At 39.0% G+C, this 23350-nt stretch overlaps 2 protein-coding genes across 4 annotated transcripts; both read right to left on the reverse strand.

The window, feature by feature from the left end:
- Positions 1-282: 282 nt before the first annotated feature.
- On the reverse strand, positions 283-17881 carry LOC133990683 (epidermal growth factor receptor substrate 15-like 1). 3 transcript variants are annotated; one of them, XM_062429077.1, is made up of 24 exons: positions 17834-17881; positions 17295-17336; positions 17068-17157; positions 16904-16951; positions 16713-16808; positions 16440-16505; positions 16226-16351; positions 16064-16123; positions 15675-15941; positions 14030-14187; positions 12967-13120; positions 12578-12640; positions 11085-11170; positions 10447-10519; positions 9942-10103; positions 9266-9463; positions 8463-8627; positions 7958-8066; positions 7584-7714; positions 7179-7227; positions 5783-5865; positions 5457-5520; positions 2487-2503; positions 283-2020 (listed from the first exon to the last, which is right to left on the reverse strand). In XM_062429077.1, the coding sequence occupies exons 1-24, from the start codon at positions 17858-17860 to the stop codon at positions 1874-1876; spliced, it is 2481 nt and encodes an 826-aa protein (XP_062285061.1). In that variant the 5' UTR covers positions 17861-17881; the 3' UTR covers positions 283-1873. The 3 variants fall into 3 exon arrangements, with proteins under 3 accessions (XP_062285061.1, XP_062285062.1, XP_062285063.1); XM_062429078.1 differs by lacking the exon at positions 12578-12640; XM_062429079.1 differs by lacking the exon at positions 2487-2503 and having other exon boundaries at positions 1879-2020.
- A 1470-nt stretch (positions 17882-19351) lies between these two features.
- Positions 19352-23107, reverse strand: LOC133990684 (calreticulin-like). Its single transcript, XM_062429080.1, has 9 exons — positions 22946-23107; positions 22409-22510; positions 21938-22141; positions 21731-21825; positions 21360-21569; positions 21000-21113; positions 20725-20868; positions 20545-20637; positions 19352-20419 (listed from the first exon to the last, which is right to left on the reverse strand). The coding sequence occupies exons 1-9, from the start codon at positions 23040-23042 to the stop codon at positions 20201-20203; spliced, it is 1278 nt and encodes a 425-aa protein (XP_062285064.1). The 5' UTR covers positions 23043-23107; the 3' UTR covers positions 19352-20200.
- Between the last annotated feature and the right edge of the window lie 243 nt (positions 23108-23350).

The following is a 23350-nucleotide window of genomic DNA, read 5'->3' on the forward strand; positions in this document are numbered from 1 at the left end:
AGATGTATAAACAATCTATTTTAAATTCAATGCAGTGTATCTCTATACTGTATTCACAAGAAACCTTTTTAAAGTAGCAGATTAAGACTTACGGACAGAGTTCATCAAAGTCCTTCCTTTACACCACATCATGTCTGTGTTACTGCTCCTTGAGGCCACAAATGTAAATTCTATATAAATGACTGATGTATTTACTTTGCTTTTAAAGTAACAGATTATTTTTTGTGGTTGTTACAATATTTTACTGAAAGCACAAGACTTACCTTATACCAGGAATGTTAAAAATCACTTTTATTCAATTAAACATTACAGTTTTGAGCCACTCAAAACAAAAAATGTTTTAATAATCACATACATACTGTGCAATATTACATGTTATAATGATGATATGTTGATAAATAAGGCGCCGTCATTCTGTACATGTCCAGTAAACTCTGGAATATACAGTGAATACATTATGTGCCAAATAAACCTGATTAGTGTGAAACGCAATGCAATATTTTAAGGCATTTAAACAAATGTCCTCCAACTGGGTCATAAGACACTAATGAAGAGAAAAAACCCCACAAATCCACAGAAAACAAAATAAAAACAGATCAAAGGTTGATTTGAATGTTGAGAGAGAAGCAAAAATCCAACCTGGAAGCAGATCTCACTTTGTATAGGTGGTAGTGTGAAGCATAGAAATAAAAATGACAAAGCTTAGTGTAACAGCACCAGTATAAACTATGGAGGTTTACACTTATTCCATTTTTTAGAGGCTCTTAGTTGTATGGGAGTGCAAGTTTTTTGGGCTTTACGAGAAGGCAAAGATGAATCATGTAAAAAACACAAGCTGTTGACATCAGAGTGATGGTGCAACAGCGCTCCAGGTGGATTGAACTTTGTTCATAAAGGAAGACCTCAATGATTATCACTAGCATCTTAATTATTGGAAAAAACAAAAGCTGACAAATGATATGGCGCTAAATCTCATTTAACCATAGCAATTTTATAACTAAAATGCCTATCAAGAGATTCAAAAAACAACATCTTATGTATGTACCTTCTGAAGAGTATTGATTTCTTCAATCTATGTACTTTTAGGCTATAAATAAAAGATGAGCAGGCATAAATGGCAACACTTGTAACATTTGAAATAAAAACATGAATTGTGCCATTCATGATCTGATGACTGAGCTCTAGTTCTTTAAGACTGGTTTGTTTTAAAGATGGACTTCGCTGCCCCTTAGGCGTACACATAAAAACATCATCAAATAATATTTACAGTACATGAGTAGGTTTCATTAAAAAAAAACAAAAAAAAACATTTGAAATTGGACAAATTAAATCACAGGCTAACAGAGCAGTTAGCATGTATAGTAATCCATAATCAATATGAATATTTCTGAGTAATTAAAGGTTATATAAAACCGTTTAAACAGTGCATTTTACAAGTACTTCATAGACCACAGATTTGTTGCTTTTCTATATAAATAAAGCAGTAAAATATTCTTAAAATGTTATTTTTCTTGCAACAAACAGGCTCTTGGATAAGGCAGGGTTGTAAGTTGTAGTCAAGTACCCAGCTGGTTTGGGTTGCGTTAAATCGCTATGTTCTTGCAAGATGAAGCCAGGCTTAGATCTAGTGGCTCCGTATTGTCCCTCATTATAGTTGCCATGTAGTTTGGGAGCAATGAACCTTAACTGGTTGCTAAATTTGGAGTCATTTGACATGTCTCCAGTCATGGCTGGAGAAACACTGGTCTCTTACACAAATTGATAACGAGGGCTGCTAGTCGTGTCGGGCCAGTGTCGGTGTTGTTGCCATGAGTGTGCGGAGGACTGCTAGTCAGAAGGAGGAGGACTAGAAGTTGTGGTGGGGCATGCGTGGTCAGGCGCTGGGCATGTCAGCCTTGCTGAGAGCGATGGCCAGCTCCAGGTCCTGCTGCTCCTGGAGCCGCAGTCTCCTCAGCCTCTCCTGCTCCTCGCGCTCACTCTCCCGTTTGGCCCACTCCAGCTGCTGGTTCTCACTTCCAAACTAGTGCAGAGAAATAAAAATTAGATGTGGACCAAAAAAAAAAAAAAAGAGACAAAGACAGAGATGTCAACACATAAAGAGGCACGTAGATAGACAAGCACAGGTTCTAAAAGTAACTGTGGATGCAAATTTTATATGAAAGGTTTCTAATTAGGAAGACTGTCGACAATTACGTCCAAACTAATTTTATACAGAACAGCATGTTAAGCAAAAAACAACAACAAGCCATTTAGATTTCACTTGGACATCACATAAAAGCCAAGAAAAAACGATAAAAGCTTTACAAAAAGATTCCTACACGACACAAAGCGATACAGTTGACATAAATTACTGGCCAGATATTTCCCATAAACATAAGTGCTTGGATATTTATTAAACTAATTGTGCTCATCAATCACCGTACTCAAGATTATTCAGGTTTTTCACATGCAAAGGATTGAAGTTGACCACCACACCCTTGTCTTACCTTGACACGTTCAGATCCTGGCAGAAAAACAAAGATTACAACACAGAGCTCCATATAAAAACCACAAATCCCTTTCACAACTGTCATGCTGGCATGTGGGATAAAATTAATTAATGTCATGTCAAACGATACAAACCAGACACAAAAAGCTGCCATGCATCATCTCTCCACTCGAGAGCACGCTCAGCTGTTAGGCTATACACGATGGCAAAGAAGCGGAAGACGGAGGACAATAAAGGAGATTTAATCTGTTGTGCTCTGCTTCAAGGCATATCATGCTTTGACAGCAAATAAGCCTTTACCTTGTACTTCAAGACTTAAATGCTCCCCGAGTGCTACCTGACCGGGCAAGTTCGCCGACTCGCTGACTTAAAAGTTTATAAATCCTGACTTCCTGTCAAAGCCACAGACGACAGCAAGCATGCAAGCCCCTTTACCAGGCAGACGGCTGGAAGTACTAGGACTGTCCAAGTCAATCATGCAAATGTGTGTTTTCCGTCAACAAAAAGCCCCGTAAAAAGCTCTCCGATGTTCTGTCAGTTGTTAGTCAACAGCCAGTAAACATGGCGGTCCTGTGAACGCGTGCTTGAGTCACTGCGTGAGGGAAAGTTAACAGAATTAGGCCTAGTGACTGAGAGCTGACATGTCTGAGCCATCAGCCCCACAATGTGACAGTGATCAGTAGCTCATGCAGACAAAAATACTTGACCCAACAGAAAACTGTAAGTAGGCTACACTTACAGAGCCAAAATCTGCAAAACCCATAGGACAGTCTTTGGATGCGTTACTCGAGTGTGTCGTAACAAAAGTGTCTTTACTGTCTGCTGTGGAGCAAGCACTCTGGGATGCCTCTGATGCACTCAAACTGAGCATACCTACTGGAGAGGGAAGACATTTAAGTAAGTACCAAATCCATGTACGTAAACATACTTGAGTGCCCTAACTGAAGATGTTCACTATTAAGAACCTCTTGGGAAAATAAGGTCACACCAATACTAATGTGTAATATTGTGCTGACAAATGTTCACAGGAAGCCAACATCTTCAAGTGCATACATAAGTCACCCAGGGGAAAGCAATACTGGTTCAAAAAAGGTGTTAACCACATTTTTTGAGTAAACTCACTGAACCATTGAAGCTTAACAAGCACAGTGTTGCTCTTTTTGAGCACAGACTTATAAAAAGACGGACACACCCTTGTCTACCGTAAGTGCTGAACCCACTTCATATGTTAATCGTATTATAATCTGGCTACAATTATTCATCTGTCAAGCTTCGTTCAATTCAGTGAATGACACAAACTGAATCTGGGAATTGGGGTTCTTCTACCAAAAAAAAGTCCAACAATGCACAAGAGTGCAAATTCCGCCTATGGTTTATTTGAAGGGGCCACATTATACCCCTTTTCCACAAGTTAACACAGTTCCCCGGTGTCTTAATAAAATGTATCTGACATGGTTTGGTAAAAATACAACAAGGACCAAGCACCACAGCAGCTTTCTGTCTCTTCAGCCCCTTCCAGAACACCTAGTTTCAGTGCCTGTCCTGCTCCCTTCACCTCCTACTCTTTGGGTAAGCCAGCTACCATGGCAACTGTTGTGTATGAACCCCAGAGAAAAACATAGCGGTGCAGAAACTCCTATTGTCTCGCGTTACTCGACTTTGACCGTGGGACCATTTGCATTTACTAAAATGTCCCAAACCGCCAGTGAGCAACAACAGGCGCAGGGTTGAGATTTTAAGATAAACCAAAATTGACTCTTTAACCCCAAAAGTTAAAAAACTTAACTCCTCCTGCCATAAACTGCTCTGGATCAGAGGGGGCGGTACAATTTCAATGAAGCCCCGAGTGACATAAGAGGGGCCTCAAATCTGAACGTTGAATCATAAGAGTACAGAGCAAGCCAGCTGCAACAAACTGACTCGGTGGTCACATTTCACAGTTTGAGTGTAAGCATGCACATCAGAGACCAATATATATATATATATATATATATATATATATATATATATATATGCACAAGCAATAAAAAGTGAGTTTTTCATAATATGGCCCCTTTAAATATTGCACTACTAAAACATCTAATTTGTAATACATGCTGCAATACACCTGGAGGCAGTTAGCCAATATAAACCTTCTAACTGGACCAAAATGTGTTGTGCAATTGTCCCTGTGATGCATACATTCAGAGCAGCCCACATCTTTCTCACTTCCCTTTCACGTACGAGGCACATATCTGAAGTTAGCTGGCAGGCTGACTATGGACACATATCTCTAACCCTTTCTGTGTGGTAAAGCAAAGGGGAACACAAACTTTCTCACGCTGTGGCTTCTGCTAAAAGAATAAGTGCAAGGTCACAGCGGAAGGGAACGCGTTGGGCATGGCCTGTGGGTAGTGTGTGACTTCACATACACACAGATACACACACACAAAAACCTCAAGATGAAAATGAGGCTTAATGCCTCCAAATGGCAGAGAAATGGTTCTCAGTCTTATCACATCGTTGACAAGTTTAAAGTTACACAACTGAATTAATATCTCAATAACACCAACAAGGTCACATCACTCTAAACCCCATAGTACCACCATATCTCGATCGACAGCTTTCCTGTTGACAACTTCAAAAGAAGAAATTTCATTGCACCGTCAGAGCTCAATGGTGAAGTAATTTTTTTTAGAAAACGATTAGAGCAAAAAAATCCCTGTTTAGAAGGACAACAGTCAATCACAATAAATACCCAAAATGATGCTGCCATTACATTTTAGTGACAGGTTGCAACCATTAAAAGTGGCACTTAAAATGTGCACTCAAAAGAAAATAACTTGGCATGACAAATGTTATTGATTTCAACCTAAACCAATGTTAGATGCTAATTATGAACATCACTGGACCATTAATATCGAGTTAAGCAGCAAGCACACTCATGTTCAAGCACACACACACACTAGCACATTAAATCAGGGCTTACCATAGGGAGGTGCAGGCCGGTTAGGCACATTTTTCTTTGATGGAAGCACAGGGTTGTCTGACTTCTGTTCACACACAAAGACAAAGACAATATAAATCCCTCACCTGTCATTCACCGTGATGACTCCAAGAGAAGTGTCAGCCAAATTACAAAGCCTCTGGCCTCATACCACAGAAGTTGTTTTCATAAATAAGATAAATGGGCAGAAGAATAAGAAATCATTTATAATGAGAATAAAGTAAACAACACAGCTCTCTACAACTTGAGTGGAAAGTTATGTTTTATGGTGCAACTGATTCATAACTCCGGGAGTCTGTGGAGCTTACCTTCGACATCTGACTAAAATCGGCAAATCCACCCTTGTTTCCAAAAGAGCCGCTTCCAAAGGGGTCCGTTGTCCCGAACACATCTGTGAGTGACAAGAGTACATTGAAATGTATTTGGAACATTTGAATACGTTTACGGAAAGAGCCAGAAAACTATAATGAAGTACAGTCCCAAACCGCACATTCAAAATCATCTCAGCATCTTTGCTTATTCTGAATAGGGCCTGCATGCTATTTTCAGCAAAGGGAATGTGGCATGACCGTTAAATTTTCCATGACATTTTGCAAAATCCTGAAAAGCAGAGGTTTTTGTTTAACCTGACGTATGCATCTGATCAGCTAATTAAAGGCGTCAGTTGGAGTACTGTTAACCAGAACTGTGCCCGGGTTGTTTTGAAGCTCAGTGGTATGCCGCTTAATGAAAAAAAAGAGAGGGCAAACTGCAGATGGTTAAAGTGAAAAAACAAAACATTGTAATATAATATGTTTGTTGTGAATGTGCAACCACAAGAGACCCCATTCATGTGGAGTACGCTGTGTTTTCTTTTGCGCACAGTAACTCAGCTCAGGTCTACAGTTGCCTCTGTGTTCCTCTGAAGGTGTGTAGCATGGCAGAGCATTGGTCAGCAGTAGCCACTAACTTAAAACAACTTCCGTGACGAATGAAGCAGAGCAGCTCAATAGTGGCAGATATAAAGGCAGGACAGAGGCAGGAGTGAACTGGTTAAAGGAGTGGCAGTGTATTCTAGTAGAGCAGGACCAGCAGTCACAGAGTTTCTGTTATGTTTGGCTCCTGCAAGCCTCCTGTTTTTCCAGGGTAGGGGGAGTATTTTTAGTTGGCCAGTAGTTAAATGCGTAGGTACTCGACTAAAAATAGCCCTGAGCCACAGGAAAATTTGAAGCCGCAGTGAGTAAAAATTGTTTGCCCCTGATGCCCCCAAAAATAAAATCTAAATCTAACACGTCACCCAGAGTGGCAAAGAATGACTCTTTGAGATGGTGTTGCACAACGAGAACGTTCTCTCACCTATAGATGTCAGTTAAAAGAGTCACATTCTGGGAAAGCTGCACGTATTTAGTGCAGAGATGACTATGCATCTGTGCTTTTAGCTGACAAAGTGACACTACTGCAGTATCACATGATACTTTCCCTTATAGAGTATCCATCTTCATAATGACTTAAAAGAACTGTTTTTCAAACTGTTTAAAAAAAAAAGAATATATTACAAACCAATTAAAAAAAGAATAAAAGCTAAACTGAGACATGTATTATTTATCACACAAACATGCACAAACGTTCCCTCAGGTTAATCTTTAAATTAACCACTTAGAACACCAAGGGTAAAATCTCTCTTTATGTACTGACATCCCATAATGCTTATGGCCATCAAAGTACCTGAGTCCGTTGGTTTGGATGAAAAGGGGTCAGCTCCGAAGGCACTTGGCTGAAAAAACACAAAACAGAAAAACAAAAAGGCAAAGTACAAGTTCAGCAAGTAAGCTATTAAAAGAGCTTGTTTAAGATACAAAAAACATTGACCACAGTAGCATAGCCACCAAAAATCTTTCTTTAGAGTGCTGGTTTACTTTTCCCCATTATCTACAATGGAGAAGACACGTCAGAACTTGTTTCTATCAGCACTGACAACTGCAGCAAGTCTTTTAAAACAGGGAACATAACATTTTGAACATAGGGGAAAAGATAGTTAGCGTTCTCGCAGTCATATTTCTTCTAACCGAACCAAAATCGACACTTCTAGCTAAGAAAATCAGAGAGCTAAAAAGAAGACGTGTATGATACCTTGGCTGGAGGTGTGGGTTTTTTACTGAAGGGGTCTGAAGATCCAAACATGTCAGACTTCTTGAAAAAATCTTCAGATGAGGTGCCTTTGAAGGGATCACTTTCTTTGAATGGATCTACCCCAAATGGATCTAGAAAAGGAACAAAACAGTGGTGAGTGAAAAGCAACTGGCTTGGCTGGGTTATGACTTGAATCATTTTCAACCTTTAAAAAGAATCTGAGGTTGTTTTTTTTCCACAGCATAAACTCCAACAGACTGGAACAAACAAACATTTCCATTTCATTTACGTAGTTGCACAATTTTGGCATCCATAACGTAGGTATATTTTAGGAATTTAGCCGAAATGCTTATTCACAATAAAGGTGTTCAGACCTTTGAAGGGGTCGGACTTGAAGGGGTCCTCTGTCTGGAAGGGGTCTGCTGGGGACTCCTTGGCGCTGCTGTTGTTGAACATGGCTATCTTTGACTTGAAAGATTCATCCTGATAAAAAAAAAATGTGTCATGATTCTGCACTAAAATATTATTCAGCATAGAAAACTGTGCACATAAAGCTGTCAGCGGCTGTCTTACATCAAAACACAGTAAATTTACAGGGTGACAAGGCAGAAAATCTCCTTTTGCGGGCTACAAAACAGGGGAACAGACAGATTTCTTGTGCATATTTATGTTTGTATCCCTATGGCATCTTAATGGTAATGAAACAGCCAAACTGGAAGGAGGTGATGTAAAAAGATTTTCAGTCAGATTCTCTTTTTTTGTTAAAGGGATGGGAACCAAAATCTGAGCCAGGATCATCAGGTGTAAAGGCGAATAAGGTTTCTGTGTACTAGGCTAAATTCTTGGGGTAAAAAAAAGATTCATTTCTCATCTCCTCACCGCACTTTTGAAACCTCCGTTCTCCTTCTCAGCAAATGTTTCACTCAAGTCTGGCAGGTCGCTGAAGTTTCCTCCATTGATGTCGTTTAGGGAGCTGTTGTACTGCTCGATGGTCTTGGTCACTTCCTTTTGGTTGTCCTGGATCAGCGACAGCTTACTGCGAGCCTAAAAACACATGAAAGACATCGGCATCATTTCCTTCTCTATTCAGTGCAGAATTTCCTGCCAGGTAGAAATAATTATGATTTCAATCTGCACTTTAAAAGTTTTTACAAAATTCATTCTTTAAAGTAAAAATAGAATTTGCACACTATTATCCTTGAAGCAATTTATTTATTTGCTTTTCCACCATGAATTTAGTACAAATATGTTCTTTAAAAGTCTTTACCAGATTTAAAAAAATGACGACCTGATTTTTAGCAAATGCTATAAGTGGTGGTGAGTGGTTAAGTTGGTCTAAAAGAGCAATTAAAGTATGATACAAGAAGGCAATGAACATTTTCACTTCAGTATTTAAAAATGTGTGCTCCCCAATGCATGCTAAAGACTGTAGCACAGTAGTAAAAGTAGAATTTATGTATTTAAGTGAGATTATTGTATCCAAAATATACCCAACAACACCAAAATACAGTAAGTTCATATTTTACAGACAGTACATGAATATAATCACCTTCTTCCACAACAGGGAAGCCATTATCATCATAACCAGTCTTTATGCAACACAATGTTGAGCTGATCAGACACCTTATTGGCCCTAAGTGCCAGAACATCTTCATATGACATGTCTCTCTATCTGTACTGACCTGGTTGATCTCTTCCTGGGTGGTTTTGAGTGATTTAACTATGCTGTCCAGCTGGACGCGACCAGAGAGCAGGTTCTGCTCAAGCTGGGCCTCCTCCTCCTGCAGCCGGCTCAGGTCCACCTTGGAACGGCCAAGTTCATCCTCCTGGCTCCGGAGGTCAGTCTCCTGAGAGCGGATCTGGCTTTGCAGGGACGAAATCTAGAGGGTGGAAGAGGAGATATTTGCAGACTCATCATTTGTGTAATACTTTAACTGCTGCAAATTAAGTACTTATAACTTATGTGCCATTAAGGTTGCTTGTCAGGACAGATTGAGGTAGCATTAATATTAAGGTTTATTTTCTAGAGGATGCAAGGAAAGGCATTGCAGTAAGACTGCAGTCCTCATTATACTTTTAACTTGAACATACTTATAATGTAATTGGCCTCAATTGAATCAGCAAAGCAGTTACAGTAGCTAAGTTACAAACAGTCTCAAACACTTGACGACTTGATTGACATATGATATCTGGCATCATGCTCCAACATTACCTAAACTTATCAGCCAAGCACAAACATCACACCACAACATGATCAAAGATGCATGACCATTCACATGTCACCAGAAGCAAAATACAAAACACAGCAGCATTTCTTCTGATGATATGCATGTCATTTTTACATGTCAAGACTCTAACCATATGTGACTCTTCCTGACACTTCTGCTTGATGTCGTTGAGCATCCCCTCTAGCTTGGAGCGCTGCTGGTCCATCTCCTCCAGACGTTCCTGAGCTTCCTGCTTCTGGGACTCGAGGTCCTGCAGGCTGCTGCTCTCCCGGTCCAATTCATTCTGCATGTCCTGAGGCCAAACACACATGCACAGGCATATCAACAAAAGACTCTTCCAGTTCACCTAGAAATTGCGGAACTTTGGTGGGAATTAGCACAGATAAGTGAGTATCGGACTCCTAATTATCCCTCCACAAGTTCATCATCGTGCTTAACTTGACAATCTTCTTGAGTGAATCTCAAAAATTGCATTACTTCTCCATGAGTTTGCCTTGTGCACAGTTTTGTATATAAATTATTTATTTTTAGGCTGTCTAACAGAAAGGTTCATTAGTACTCTTTGTGTTGTTTCCATTTCATGACACACTAATTGTCTGACATTATGGTTTGTACATTTTTTGGCTTAGACTTACCTGAACTTCACTATTTTGTTGTCTGATGGAATCCTCCTTTTCCCTTATCTCTTGTTCCATGATGAATTTCTCTCTAAAAAGATGAACCACATAGCAAAAGAGCAAAGGAGAAGAGATTACAATTTGATATTACTCACTAACAAAGTAACTGTAGGCATTTTTTAACAAGTTTGTAAAGACAAATTGATGAAGAAGAGTGTAATGAGAGGAACTAACAGCATTGAAGCGACACCCTACTCGATGGCCACTGTATTTGACACTACTGAATGTCACTAATTTAGTAGTGCGAGCATTGGCGTACAAGTAGGTACAATGTTATCTGTTGATACTGTTGTTGTTGACATGTGGAAACAGAGAGATTTACAAAGAATCTTATTTCAACTGTCACAAAGCTGCAAATTGTTGTCATGTAAGCTCAAAATATGCTTTGATTGGCCGAACGAAGGTCTCTACAAAGACAACTTCTCAGCTAACTCACTCTTGGTAAAAATAAATAAATAAATAAAAAATCAGATATGAACACCAACATTTTTTTTTATTGCACTTATAGTTTAATGTAACTTAGATCTCACTGCAGCCTCCCCTATTTTCTTAGAGGAAAAGAAACAAAGCTATCCTCCTGCTACTCCGGGGCTCACCTCTGCAGCTGAGCTATTTCCTGGCTGAGGTCATCCAGCTCTTTGATGCCTGTCAGCTCCGCCGACCCTGTGGAGCTGGTGCTGTCCTGAGGCGACAGACATTGAGACAGACAAGTGAGAGGGCAGAGAGAGAGAGAGGGAGAGAAGAAAAAAAAAAAAAGGACAATCAAACAAGTAAGCACGATGGAGGTCGTTAGGGGGGACAGGAGGTGAGAACAGAGAAAACAGGAGACGGGTTAGAGAGAAAATGGATACGAGGGATACGAGGGAATGTTAGAGGGAAGACGGGGGTTAGGGAAAAGGAAACACGAAGGATGGAGAAACAGAGCAGAGGGGAGATGAGTGGTATGCAGGGGTCTGAGAGGAGCTCCCTGCTGATATGTCTAGCAAAACAAAAGACACAGGAAGGAAATACAAACACCTTGCACAGCTAGGGCAGGACAGAGACAGAGCCAGACAATACATGAATGAGGAGACATGCACACAGATAAGACAATACAAGACATTACAGGGAAATTTGACTCATTTTTTAAAGAAATATGATCAGTAACAGCCACAAGGCTCAATAGAAAATGTGACTGTCCCAGAATCCTCTCCCTCTGTGAGCAAGCCAAGCATTGATCAGATTATACGCTATCTTTAACTTTTTCTCTCTTTTTTTTTTTAAAGTTTCATGTTCGACCACAAAAAGGGAACTGTGTAAAAGAACCATTTGTTTGAGATGATACCACTTTTAAAATATTTGTTTTATTTAGACTTTATGTCTTTGAATTATTGCTCCGCTGAAGTTTTCTCTCTCTATTAATAATACTCATCTGTTTATAATACATACAAATAACTAGAATGTCTTTGTTGTGGGAAACTAAGGTGTGGTTACATATTAGAAGTTGTTCCCTTTGTGGTTGACTTTAAAACCTACACACTTTAGGCAGCTGTTAGCCAAAATGTTGGTACATGTTTTCACAATAGTTAAACAAGTGAAACATTTTCTTGGGTGTTTAATTTATTTATACAGTCAGAGAAACTGCAGCTTGATGACTGTTCTAACAGTTAGAAAATAGAAACTGAAACATCTGATTCCAAAATTAAATATCAAAGTGTGATAAACTGACATCTGAAGTTACCAGCGCACCCTTGACTTTTGATGCTTTTTGAATATGAAGTCATTGGTTGGCCAAAGTGTAAAACCTTTACTGGATATCCTATATTTGCATTAGCAAAGTGTAGTTGTAATTATTAGAACTCACTGATCTCGCTTAGAGCAAAGGAAAGTTTAGAATAGAGAAATTTGGGGAAAATCCAAGCCATTACAAATCTGTTGCAAACATTATTAAGATGTAAGTATTCCTGTGTTCTCTTTATATTGGAAAATGAAGTGGAAAACTGGCAGAACAGAAAGGTCATGGGACTATTTACACCTTGTGCTCCGAACTGAGACAGTGGATATGAAAGAACATCAGCGCCACCTTGTGACGTAAACGTCAACTACTCACTCTGCGGATATTAGCTAATGCAGCATATTCAGGTCTCACAGCAGACATAAGCCCCGCATAGCTCTGTTAGACAGGATAGAAAAGCAAAAAAAATAACAGAACAGTTTTGCGACAGGAAGTATGGAAAGCCCAAAAGCAGAACTCACCATTTAGAATGTACATAGATGCAGGAAAACATAAGACTCTTGAGGTACAGAGGCAAGTGAAAAATCTTTGTCTTTTGATTGATGTCAGAAAGGCAACAACTGCAAACCACCGATATGGAGTTCAAGATGTTTGTTGGCTTGCACTTAATTACAAGCACAAGAGTGAAAGATAGTAAGTCAGTTAATAAAAGAAGCTATTTAAAGATCAAGTGGTGATTGGTTCAGGATAAAGTTGGGACTCACAGATCCTGCAGTCCTCTCTGAGGGGGGAATCATATCTGGATTGAGAGTGGAGGGAGGGTCCATGCCTTTAGTGACCTTCTGCTGAATCAGGTACATGGCCAGAGAGAACTGCTCCCGGCTCAGCTTGCCCGTCTGTTTAGTGTCAGCCAGTCCCCTGCAGAGAGGAGAGAAAATTACAGATAATGACATCCATCTGATATTGCCAAACATGCGGTCTAATTTCTGTGGTGGCTAAGAGCACTCTGAACTGCAGTTTGAGAAAACACAAGCACATCTTAACTATTTTGACAACAGAAAGGCAGTATTTAGAAAAAATAAGTTTCTAGACTTCATAAACGTTATAGAAGCGAATGGATCTGACAGTTAAAGTCATTTCACAGGGGGTGCGTAATGCTCAAAACAATTAATCCACCGTTTTATAGACAAAACAGTAGGTCAGGTTAGAGCATGCTGCATGCCTGTGTCAGGCAATCACAGCCGAGTACATCCCTTTACTCTTACTGCCAGAAGAGGGAGACAAAAGTCCCACATTCCAGCTTTAAACACTCATCAATGATGTTTAAAAATTAGATAACAGTATTAGTTTTTCTTTTAATATTCTGTAAAAACATTCTAATATTAGTGGGAGATAGATAGATAGATAGATAGATAGATAGATAGATAGATAGATAGATAGATAGATAGATAGATAGATAGATAGATAGATAGATAGATAGATAGATAGATAGATAGATAGATAGATAGATAGATAGATAGATAGATAGAGATATATATAGCTATCTTGTTTCTTCAGTTTTTAGTGTCTCCCAGAAGCTTCGATTGTGTAGAATCTCAGTTCTGTAGTGTTGTATTTGCAATATTTTTCTGTTTGCTGCGTACTTTTTTTATGCTGCACATGCATGTTCAAATTGATGAATGTGTTTCTTAATATTCCTGTAATTTTTGATGACTGAGCTGTCTTGAACCCTGTAATATTCTCAATATGTGAAAAGTGCGTTGTGAAAGTAAAAACAAGAACAACTAAAACCAAATAAATATGATCTGAACTAATCTGTGGTCTCACCATATCTGTGCCAACATAGTCTGGGAGAGACTGGACTGCATGAAGATCTCTATGACTTCAGTCCCGGTGACGAGACCGTCATTGTCAGTGTCCATCTTCTGGAAGATGTCATCATATCGCTCTCTGTCAGCCACCGGTACTACCCAGTTTACCGCCGGCTGGAATGAACAACGTTTACGTGATTAGGGATGAGGGAGAAAACATCTGTTACATCTTCACAGTTCTCTTTATGAGCTTGACTTTGGAGTGATGAGTTTGGATTTTTGAAAGAACAGGTGGTATTTTCATATTTATTCATTATACTGATTAAAAGTAAAAATTGTGCTATAGTATTATAGATTATTGGAGACCAGTGAGGAAAATATTTATAATAAATGCCAGTGAAGCTTACCTAAAATGTCCGAGAAGACTCCAATAGAATGTACTTTTACCAATTGTTTACTACCAACAGCATGATGATTTATTACTGAGTTAGCAACCTCAATACTGGAAAAATCATCACGTAAAATTCAAGTTTAAATTCAGTTTAATTTTGTGACTAAATGACTTGATAAGAGTAGAGGAAATGGTTTGGAAAGGTTACCATAAAATGTGAAATGGACAGTCTAAATTTCTGTGTTGAATAAGACAGAAAATAAAAAATGGGGAAATTAAAATAGCAAAGGAAAGGGAAAAAAGACAGGATTTTTTTTTAAAAAGAAGGAAAAAAAAAAGAGGACATCGCAGAGAGCCTCACTTCTCTTCCCTGTCAAGGAGGAAACCTGTTTTTCCAAAGGTCTCAAGTGAAAGATCCCTACAGCAATAACAAAAGTACAGAGAAACACACAGGCCTGTGTACAATTCTCACAACAATGTTGCAAAACAAGTTCACCCATTATCAACAGGAAGAATTAATGCATGAAAAGATGTTTTTTTTTAACCACTGGGCTCGGCCCTCGTGACCATTACTAAGGGATGAGCAACAAGAGAGAAATGTATTGAGTTTATTGAGAGGGACTGGATGTTTTTCAAAGTTTTTAGTGTTTTTCACTTAATGCTTGTTTGAAGAGAACTGCTCATGACAGCAGACATATAATCCCATGTTTATTTTGCCATGAAGGAAACAAGACTTGTAAACAAACTAGTAAAGGAAGTCTTTTTTCTCTCCATACAGTAAAGCAAAAATTAATTTTCAAGTCTACTTTAAGAAGTGAGTAGGACTAACTAACCCTAACCCAACAATCCTATGCGAGTGATTATTGACTTAAGTAACATTTTATTGTGACAATATGAAAATATTGGGCTACTGTTTTTTAAAATTTGATTGTCTAAATTAATGATTATGAACAAAATGTAATTAAAAGCTTAAAAAAATAGTTATTCGAGTTCTTGTTTTACATGTGTGAGGAGATTGATGGCGTATTGCAGAAAAGTGAAGCACAAATATACATTATATTATTACACTGAACATTATTTTATATGATTTTTCATGCAGGTCACATTATTATTATATGTATAACAACATAAAAAATGTATTCCTATAAATATTAATTAATTAATTAATTTTAATCACATTGCCCAGAACAGCTACACTTATCAATGTCATGATAAAGTCACACTATGCCTACATCAACAGTTCAAGCATCACAAAAGTGAGGCAACAAACCTGTGAGTTAGATTTAAAGGAGTGTTTTGGAGAGAGGTTGACAGTAGTGGTGCTGAGGGGAGTAGCGCTGCCCAGTGGAGGAGTGCTTCGCAATGTTTCTTTGAGAGGAACCGGACCAGAAGTAAGACCAGAGAAAGCGGGCAAGACAGCCACAGCACCTGGCAGCCCAGACGCAGATTTTTTCCTTTTGGAGGGAGGGATGAGGGAGGCGGGTAAGGTAGATGGGATAGGCTCTTTCTCCATGGCCCGATACACAAGATGCATGACCTACAAAATGGGAAATCAGTTCATTTAATAATATTAGCAAAAACAAGTTTGTTTGTTTTTTTAATACTCATTTTACAGATCAAGTATTAGGATCCCAAAATGACCCTGGAGTGACAACTTACCACTGTGAATTCATATTTGTCCAAGTGTCCATCTTTGTCTACATCACTTAAGTCCCAAATCTACAGAAACATAAAGTAAATGCCAGAATTAACAAGAAGATTAAGTTGTTATGAGAGACAGAAAGACTGTGCAACAGTGTTACATCTAACATGTAATATCACCTTTCCTAACACATCCAGAGGTAGCTTAGAGTTTATCAAAACTGGCTTCACTTTATCACCAGAGAGGAGACCATTTACAGGGGACAGACTCTCAAAAATGCCCTCAAATTTCCCTTTTTCATCAGGCTGGAAAAAGAAAAGAAAACAGGTTTAAGAAACAAGCCACATTTTTATCATATTCTATGAAATCTTTTGGTTGATGGTATCAACTCACCCTTATTGCCCACTGTGAGTCAGTTGATATTGTTGAAACACTTAATAATGGGCTGCTTGTGTCTCTCTGTAAAAAAAAAAATAAAATAAAAAAAGAACATGACTTAGTAGGTAGGTTATCTGCAGAGACAAATACAGTTACAATCGCATGAAGATAATGAAAAGACAGTAAGGAATTTTTCCCTCACAAAATAACTTCCTGAGACACTTAGTATACATTACTTTCTAACACAGAAGTCGTTTTTCCCCTGCCAGCAGTTATTTCAACACTCACAAATTTGGGTGCCGCTAACGTTTGGTTGAGGTTGTTGAGGCTGATATCATTTCCACCCTGTGCTGAGGCCACCAGTCTCAAAGCTATGAAGAAACCCTACAAAAGAGGAAGAAAGAATGGCAAATCTAGTGTATTTTTGCACACATCAGCATTACCAATCACTGCAAATGTACAGAGAAATTCGGTGTTACCCGCTTATCCAAGTAGCCTTTTCGTTCTGAATCTGCCAAATCCCAAATCTTCAAGAAACAAAAACAATACTAAATTATGTAAGAACATTTTTTTTAAATTAAAGTCAAGATGGCAGTGAACAAATATATGAATGTGTTTGTGAGTGAATGTGTGTATCACCCACCTTTCCCAATGTACTGCCTGACAGCCCTGATGTCTTAAGGAACTGAGCTGCATCTCCAGCTGATATTTTGCCATTATTTCCTGGATCCAGCTACAAAGAATCACCAACAAATATGAAGTACCGTACAGAAGAAATAACAGCGTTTATTGATTGATATCATATGACTGGTGATATTTAGCTAAATAAACACTGAAAGACAAAGAACAAAGCAGTATCAACGACCATACCTGTCTGTAGTAGCTCTCATAGGCTGGGTTTCCACTTGATAACTAGAGAAGAAGAATGTAAAATATAATAAAAAGTAACTATACAACCCAAATAATTGCATTGGTTAACATATTGTCCACATTAAGCTGTTGGATATGAACGTAAGCTGTAATGTTAGCCGACTGTAGTTACATCATCAAGTTAGTCCGACGCTGACGTTAGCTAACTAAAGGTTGTTGTTCAGTTTAACCACGCATTTAATGTCATTAATACGATCCTCTCTAGTAATTACTACTCTCCTTACAGCAGTAGCTTCTTTAAATTAACGCCAGTCTATTTAAACGGCACAGTTGCTCTGCTGTCCGTACAACTAGCTAACCGTGTTAATTTAACCTAGTTCACAACGAGCTGTCTCTAATACGGCCCCACCAGCTAATATCCACCACTGCTGATGAACAGGTTAGCTGTGTGGTTAGAGCGTATAGCGATTGTAACTGTCACTCGATGGTGTTCAATATAAAAATACGCATATTTTTCCCGAGGTGCTGGAAGTTGTTACCTGACTGAGAGTCATAAGCGCCGCCATATTTCCTGGTGTCTCGGGAGCGCGCGAACGCCCCTTAACCGGTACGTGCACGAGCGGCGACAGACGCCTTTTCACCCGCATTCCGCGCGGACGCACCCTAGCCCGTCTCTGATTGGCTAGTAGTCGTTGCCTTCGTTGGCTAGGTAGGTTAGTTTATCTAGAGCAGGGGTGTCAAATATTCTGCCCGTAGGCCAGATGTGGCCCGCCAAGGGGTCCAATCCGGCCCACTTTCCTTCATTCCTTCTTTCTTTCCATCTGTCTTTCCTTCCTTCCATCTGTCCTTGCTCCCTTTCTTTCTTCCTTCCAGTCTTCTTTTCTTTCCTTCCTTCAATCTGTCCTTCTTCCCTTTCTTCCATCTTTCTCTCCTTCCTTCCTTCCTTCCTTCAGTCTGTTATTCCTCCCTTTCTTCCTTCACTACATCTTTCCTTCTACCTTCTTTCCTTTCCTCCATCTTTTTAATGATCTGTCCCACATGGGATCAAATTGGGCTGTGTGTGGCCCTTGAATGAAAATGAGTTTGACACCCCTGATCTAGAGGTTTGTGTGGCCCTTGAATGAAAATGAGTTTGACACCCCTGATCTAGAGGTTTGAGTTATTAGTCACTCTACATGCACTGACTGAACCTAATGAGAAAGCATATCTCGTTTATTGCCTAGTATGAAAATACTCCGAGAAATGACAATAAATCTTGTATCTTAAATCAGAGGCAGTGTAGGGACGGGTCCTCGCAGAATGCGGGTGGGAAAATAATGCTGATTAAACGTGCTGGTGGTTTCGGAGGGTGTATATCCGAGCATTGATTGATGCTGAGAGGGACTAAACCATAGACTGTATGGACTAAACACGGGAAAATGTATTGTAGGCAGAGGTGGTAACCACATTGAAAGGTAGCAACATGCTGAACTTGTCATCACGCCCATTAATTGGTAACTCCTCCCTATTCCCGAGTGCACAACATACTAGTTCATTGTAGTTATTTGTAGTGAACAATTCAGTTTTACTCTTTGTAAACAGATGTGTATGGGTATTACCAGTTTCATACCATGAAAAGTAAAGAAGGCACCTACCCAAGACCTTAAATTCACTATTTTGCGCCACTGTATCACAACATGAACTGCATTTTTACCTTAACCAAATTGCATATACATAAAGGAATTTTTCTACATTTGGTTGTTTTTAAATTTCTTACTACAAATATGTCACTTATTTTATGAACCCTAGTCATATTTTATTAGTCATTTTTTTCCTGTAGTTGCATGTATCATATGAAACCTGAAATCAGAGATTGAGTAGGCTTTTACCATTATACAGCCGCCATTTCTCAGAGCAACTAATCTTGGTATCAATATTGTAATATGGTATGTTGAATGTTCAAGGTTTTGTTTTTCATTCTATCAAACACTGAAACATGAAAACAAACTGTAGTTGTCAAGTCAACTTACATACTTTCAAAATACGAGTACGTACAGTACAGAATATGACCAGACCAATAAGGTTATAATCTTTTAATAAAAACTTTGGTATCAATAACATTCTGTCCAATAAAAATAAGCGTGACCCTAAGTGATGTCATCAGTCACACCAGGGGCTCACCATCGGTTTCTCCAGACATTTAGGATATAATGCAGGACCCATCACATTACCATGAAGACATGATGAATTCATGTCAATTAAACGTAGAAAAACAACTGCATTGTACACTTAGATTAAGATTAATTTATGTCCAAACATTTCATTCATTTCTGCCTTATCGAGTGGGGGAAAGAAAAACAAAGTCAGTGCCACAGATGTCACCAGAATAAGTTACCTTATATTACAGTCTGGATTTTTATCTGTTATTTTTTGATCTTACACTTTATATCTTACACGTTTTTTTCTATGTGCATTTTGTTTTACCTTGCTGCAAAATAAATTTCCCTTTGGGGACAATAAAGTTAATGTTGGAATCTGAATGGTTTGACATCTGCAAACTTTCTGGAATCTGCAATTAAAAAGGAGAGGTATACATCAAGAAAATCAAGACAACAGTGGATGCCAGGGCCTCCATGTTCTTTGTCTTAATAAAATGCTGGTAGAGCATGTGAGGAATGGATGTGGTGGAAGGTGGAAAACCTTAGAAAGTACCCAGCAGCTTAGAGGCAACAGGGTGGCATCATGACCAAAATGAAAGAGAAACTAAGTCCATAAACACCCACTCCCACCCTTCACTACATAAACCCCCAAGTTGGGTTGTGTCCAAATCGCAGGGAAAGGATGCACAGCAGCCACAATACCCCTGGGAAATAAAGGACAGAGTTTCTCTAGGAGGCGGGACAGAAAAACTATCTGGCCAGACCTCCTCAAAGCTCATCTTTCTCCTTTACTTCCTCATCATCTGTTTCTAAAGGTCCATCCTCCATGTCGTCCTTCGAATCTTCCTCGTCTTCTTCTTCCTCCTCCTCCTCATCTATGTCTTCGTCTTCCTCCTCATCAGCCTCTGTGTCTTGCTCTTTGTTTTTCTCCTCATCTTCTTTTTGTTTCAGGTCATCCTGCTCCTGTTTCATTTTCCTCTCTGGTTCCTGCAGACAAAGTCCAGATAATCATAAGCCGCGACTTCTAATTGAATTTGTATTTCACAGGTGACAGTTGCATTTGTTATACAGGTTTACTAAATATGTAAGTATGAATTGCAGCACTGGCATACCTTTGTGGCACCCCATGTCTCATTTCCAATGTCTTCTGCTTCCTTCACATCATCTGTGATCACGAAGTTGTCAAAGATGGTACCAGATTTCACCTGAAATGAACCATAATAAATGTTAGCTTTGGCATCATTACAGCAATTACATTAATACAAATTAAAAGATATGTTTTTCTCTCTCACCTGCCAAAGATCAAGACCCAAAACACCAATCTTTTCAAACTTGTAGATGTCTGAATCAGCACTGTACTCAGGATTGTCAATCTCAGGGTGTACCCAGGCTCCTTTGTAGTTGGGATTGTCGATCTGCTTGGGTTTCCATTCTCCCTGCAATAGAAAAGCTATTTATTATGCTGCAAAAGCATCAGCAGACTGAATGCCAAACATTTTTAGGCACAGCAGATCATACAAAGTACAAACTCTAGTCCAAGCAAAATGACTATGCATCTTAAACCTACCTTGTACTCAGGGTTGGGGATCATGGGAGGCTCCCACTCTCCATCCATATCCTCATCCCAGTCATCAGGCTTTTTAGCATCAGGGTCTGGAATGTTTTCAGCTTTGTCCCAATCCTAAAAAAGAAGTAACAAATCCTTGATTTAAGGCATGATCGATGAACAGTAAAATGTTTTCTGTTAACTGGTTAATTTTTCCATCAAATCGGATTTGATAGCATTTAAGACTCCTATCGGGATCAATGCCAATTCATAGATCTTTTAAACCCAAAGAAAAAGACAAAACACAGCAAATTTTATACTGGATAAGGTTGATTAACTACAAGCTAATGGCAGCACAATTATATTAGTGAGCTTATTCACCTCAGGCTTGGTGTCATCAGCATCATCAATCTTGGCACGGTCATCCCAGTCCTCTGGCTTCTTGGCTTCGGGGTCCTTAATTTTCTTAGCAGGCAGGAAGTCCCAGTCCTCCTCCAGACTGCCAGATTCTACCTTGTTGTTGTCAATCTTTACCTCATAGGTCTGGTCTGGATTCAGGATAAGTGTGTACAAATGGGACAACTCATCATCCTAAAAGAAACAGGTGTTTTGGATTAAGCCACTGGTGGAGTGTGTGTTTGTATTTCACAATGCTAACATTAATAATAATAATAATAATAATAATAATAATAATAATAATGATGATAAGGAGAAGAAGAAGAATGTTTTCACATTTAAAATGCCAGAATTACCTTGCATTTAATTTCTTTCTTGATGAGGTGATTCTTGCCCTTGTAATTGAAAATGACATGAACCTTCTTGGTGCTGTAGCCACAAATATCAGGGCCTATGTGAAAAAAAAGAAGAAAAAGAACACCATCACTGAATTTTGCAAATTATTTTATTGTAGCCATTTGACTGCAACAGTTGCTGTCTGCATTCTGGTAACAATCACTTACCAAACATGATGTAGTATGAGGAATCTCCATTCATGCCAGTCTGATCCAAATCAGTAGGGAAGACCTTCACATAGCCACCACCGCAGTCAATCTTTTGCTCGTGCTTGACTGTAAACTGGATGACCACAGGCTTGCCTTCATTGCTAAAAGGCTCAAAACGGGCAGAGGTGGCATAGAAACGAGCATCCTGGCTTGTCTGCAGACCTGAAAAACAATAAAGTGTGAAAGAAATCCTTAATTCAGGCACACAATAGAAACCACTGCACTTAAGCTGGAGGTAAGATGAGCTGTTCAAACAAAACTACAGCACTGAGGTTGAGCTGTGTAAGCAGTAATTTAATGCAGAATAAGGTAGCAACTAGCAAACTTTCTCTAAAAACTCATTCATTATATTCTCCAGTATTTACACAAGGAAACGTTTGAATGACAGGTGACTGATCAATAATTCATTTCAACATTAAGAAAGTTTACCTTTATCTTTCTCAGCATCTCCATAGAACTTGCCAGCCGTCAATTTCCACTCTCCATAGTCAGATTTGTGTTTGGAGTCCACCCAGCGACTTCTCCATTGATCTGAATAGAAAAAACGACTATTAAGTTCAACGAGGTCTAACAGTTAGGACACGTATTTCAGTTCAAGAAGTACTTCCCCAAAATAAGTGACATTAGCCTGCTGTTCATTCATTTGCGTTTATTAAGTTTACTGCCACTCTGGTTACAATTATTTAACTCTGCTATCTAATTAACAGTTTGCTAGCTGTCGGGGCCTTGCTAAGGTTAGCAAGCTAAAGTTGTCAAATTAGCTAGACTTAAAAATGCAAAACAGTGAAGGTATTATTCAATGAACTGCTGATTGAAAAAGAAGAATGCTAGTTTCATGAGAATACGAGTTTAGGAAAAAAAAATCACACTGATTATTCTGACCTGAAAGATGGGCTAACAGCGAAGCTAAACGTGCAATGAATTAACTAACACAACCAGCATTATGACTTCCTCTGCAAAACTTACCCCCATCCAGAAACTCCTCCCGAAAGTAAACCTTTGCATGTACGCTGTAAACCACTAACATTACAGCAATTACACCCAAGACTTGCATTTTCCCCATCTCGGCTCCACTGTCCGCTGCTGACTCTAACCCCTTTGCTTAAATGGTGAATATCTTAATGGAGAAGAAGGAAGAGAAGGGGGTATATTTTAGAGTCGCTCCAGCGAACAGATGTCTGCACGCTATTGGACAACAGGACGGTGTGTCTGGACCAATCACAGTAGACCACGAAACACAGGTCCTGTCCAAAGGCTGATCCAGGATCCGCTGTTATTCAGGTCAATTCATCTTTGTTATTATATCAACAGTCCAAAAGAGGGTGCCAAATATAACAAAAGTAAATTAAAAAAAAAAAAACATTTCCCCAG

Source organism: Scomber scombrus, chromosome 11, assembly GCF_963691925.1.
Source record: "Scomber scombrus chromosome 11, fScoSco1.1, whole genome shotgun sequence".
Taxonomy (NCBI): Eukaryota; Metazoa; Chordata; class Actinopteri; order Scombriformes; family Scombridae; genus Scomber; species Scomber scombrus.

Excerpts from the sequence above, each read along its gene's own strand:
- LOC133990683 (XM_062429077.1), bottom strand. The coding sequence starts at position 17,860 with ATGGCGGCGCTTATGACTCTCAGTCAG. Across the intron at positions 16,809-16,903 it reads AAGGCTACTTGGATAAGCGG|GGTTTCTTCATAGCTTTGAG; the intron begins GTAACACCGAAT and ends CCTCTTTTGTAG. Across the intron at positions 10,104-10,446 it reads AACAAAATAGTGAAGTTCAG|GACATGCAGAATGAATTGGA; the intron begins GTAAGTCTAAGC and ends GTTTGGCCTCAG.
- LOC133990684 (XM_062429080.1), bottom strand. The coding sequence starts at position 23,042 with ATGGGGAAAATGCAAGTCTTGGGTGTAATTGCTGTAATGTTAGTGGTT. Across the intron at positions 22,142-22,408 it reads AGATGCTGAGAAAGATAAAG|GTCTGCAGACAAGCCAGGAT; the intron begins GTAAACTTTCTT and ends ATTGTTTTTCAG. Across the intron at positions 20,869-20,999 it reads TCCCCAACCCTGAGTACAAG|GGAGAATGGAAACCCAAGCA; the intron begins GTAGGTTTAAGA and ends TTTCTATTGCAG.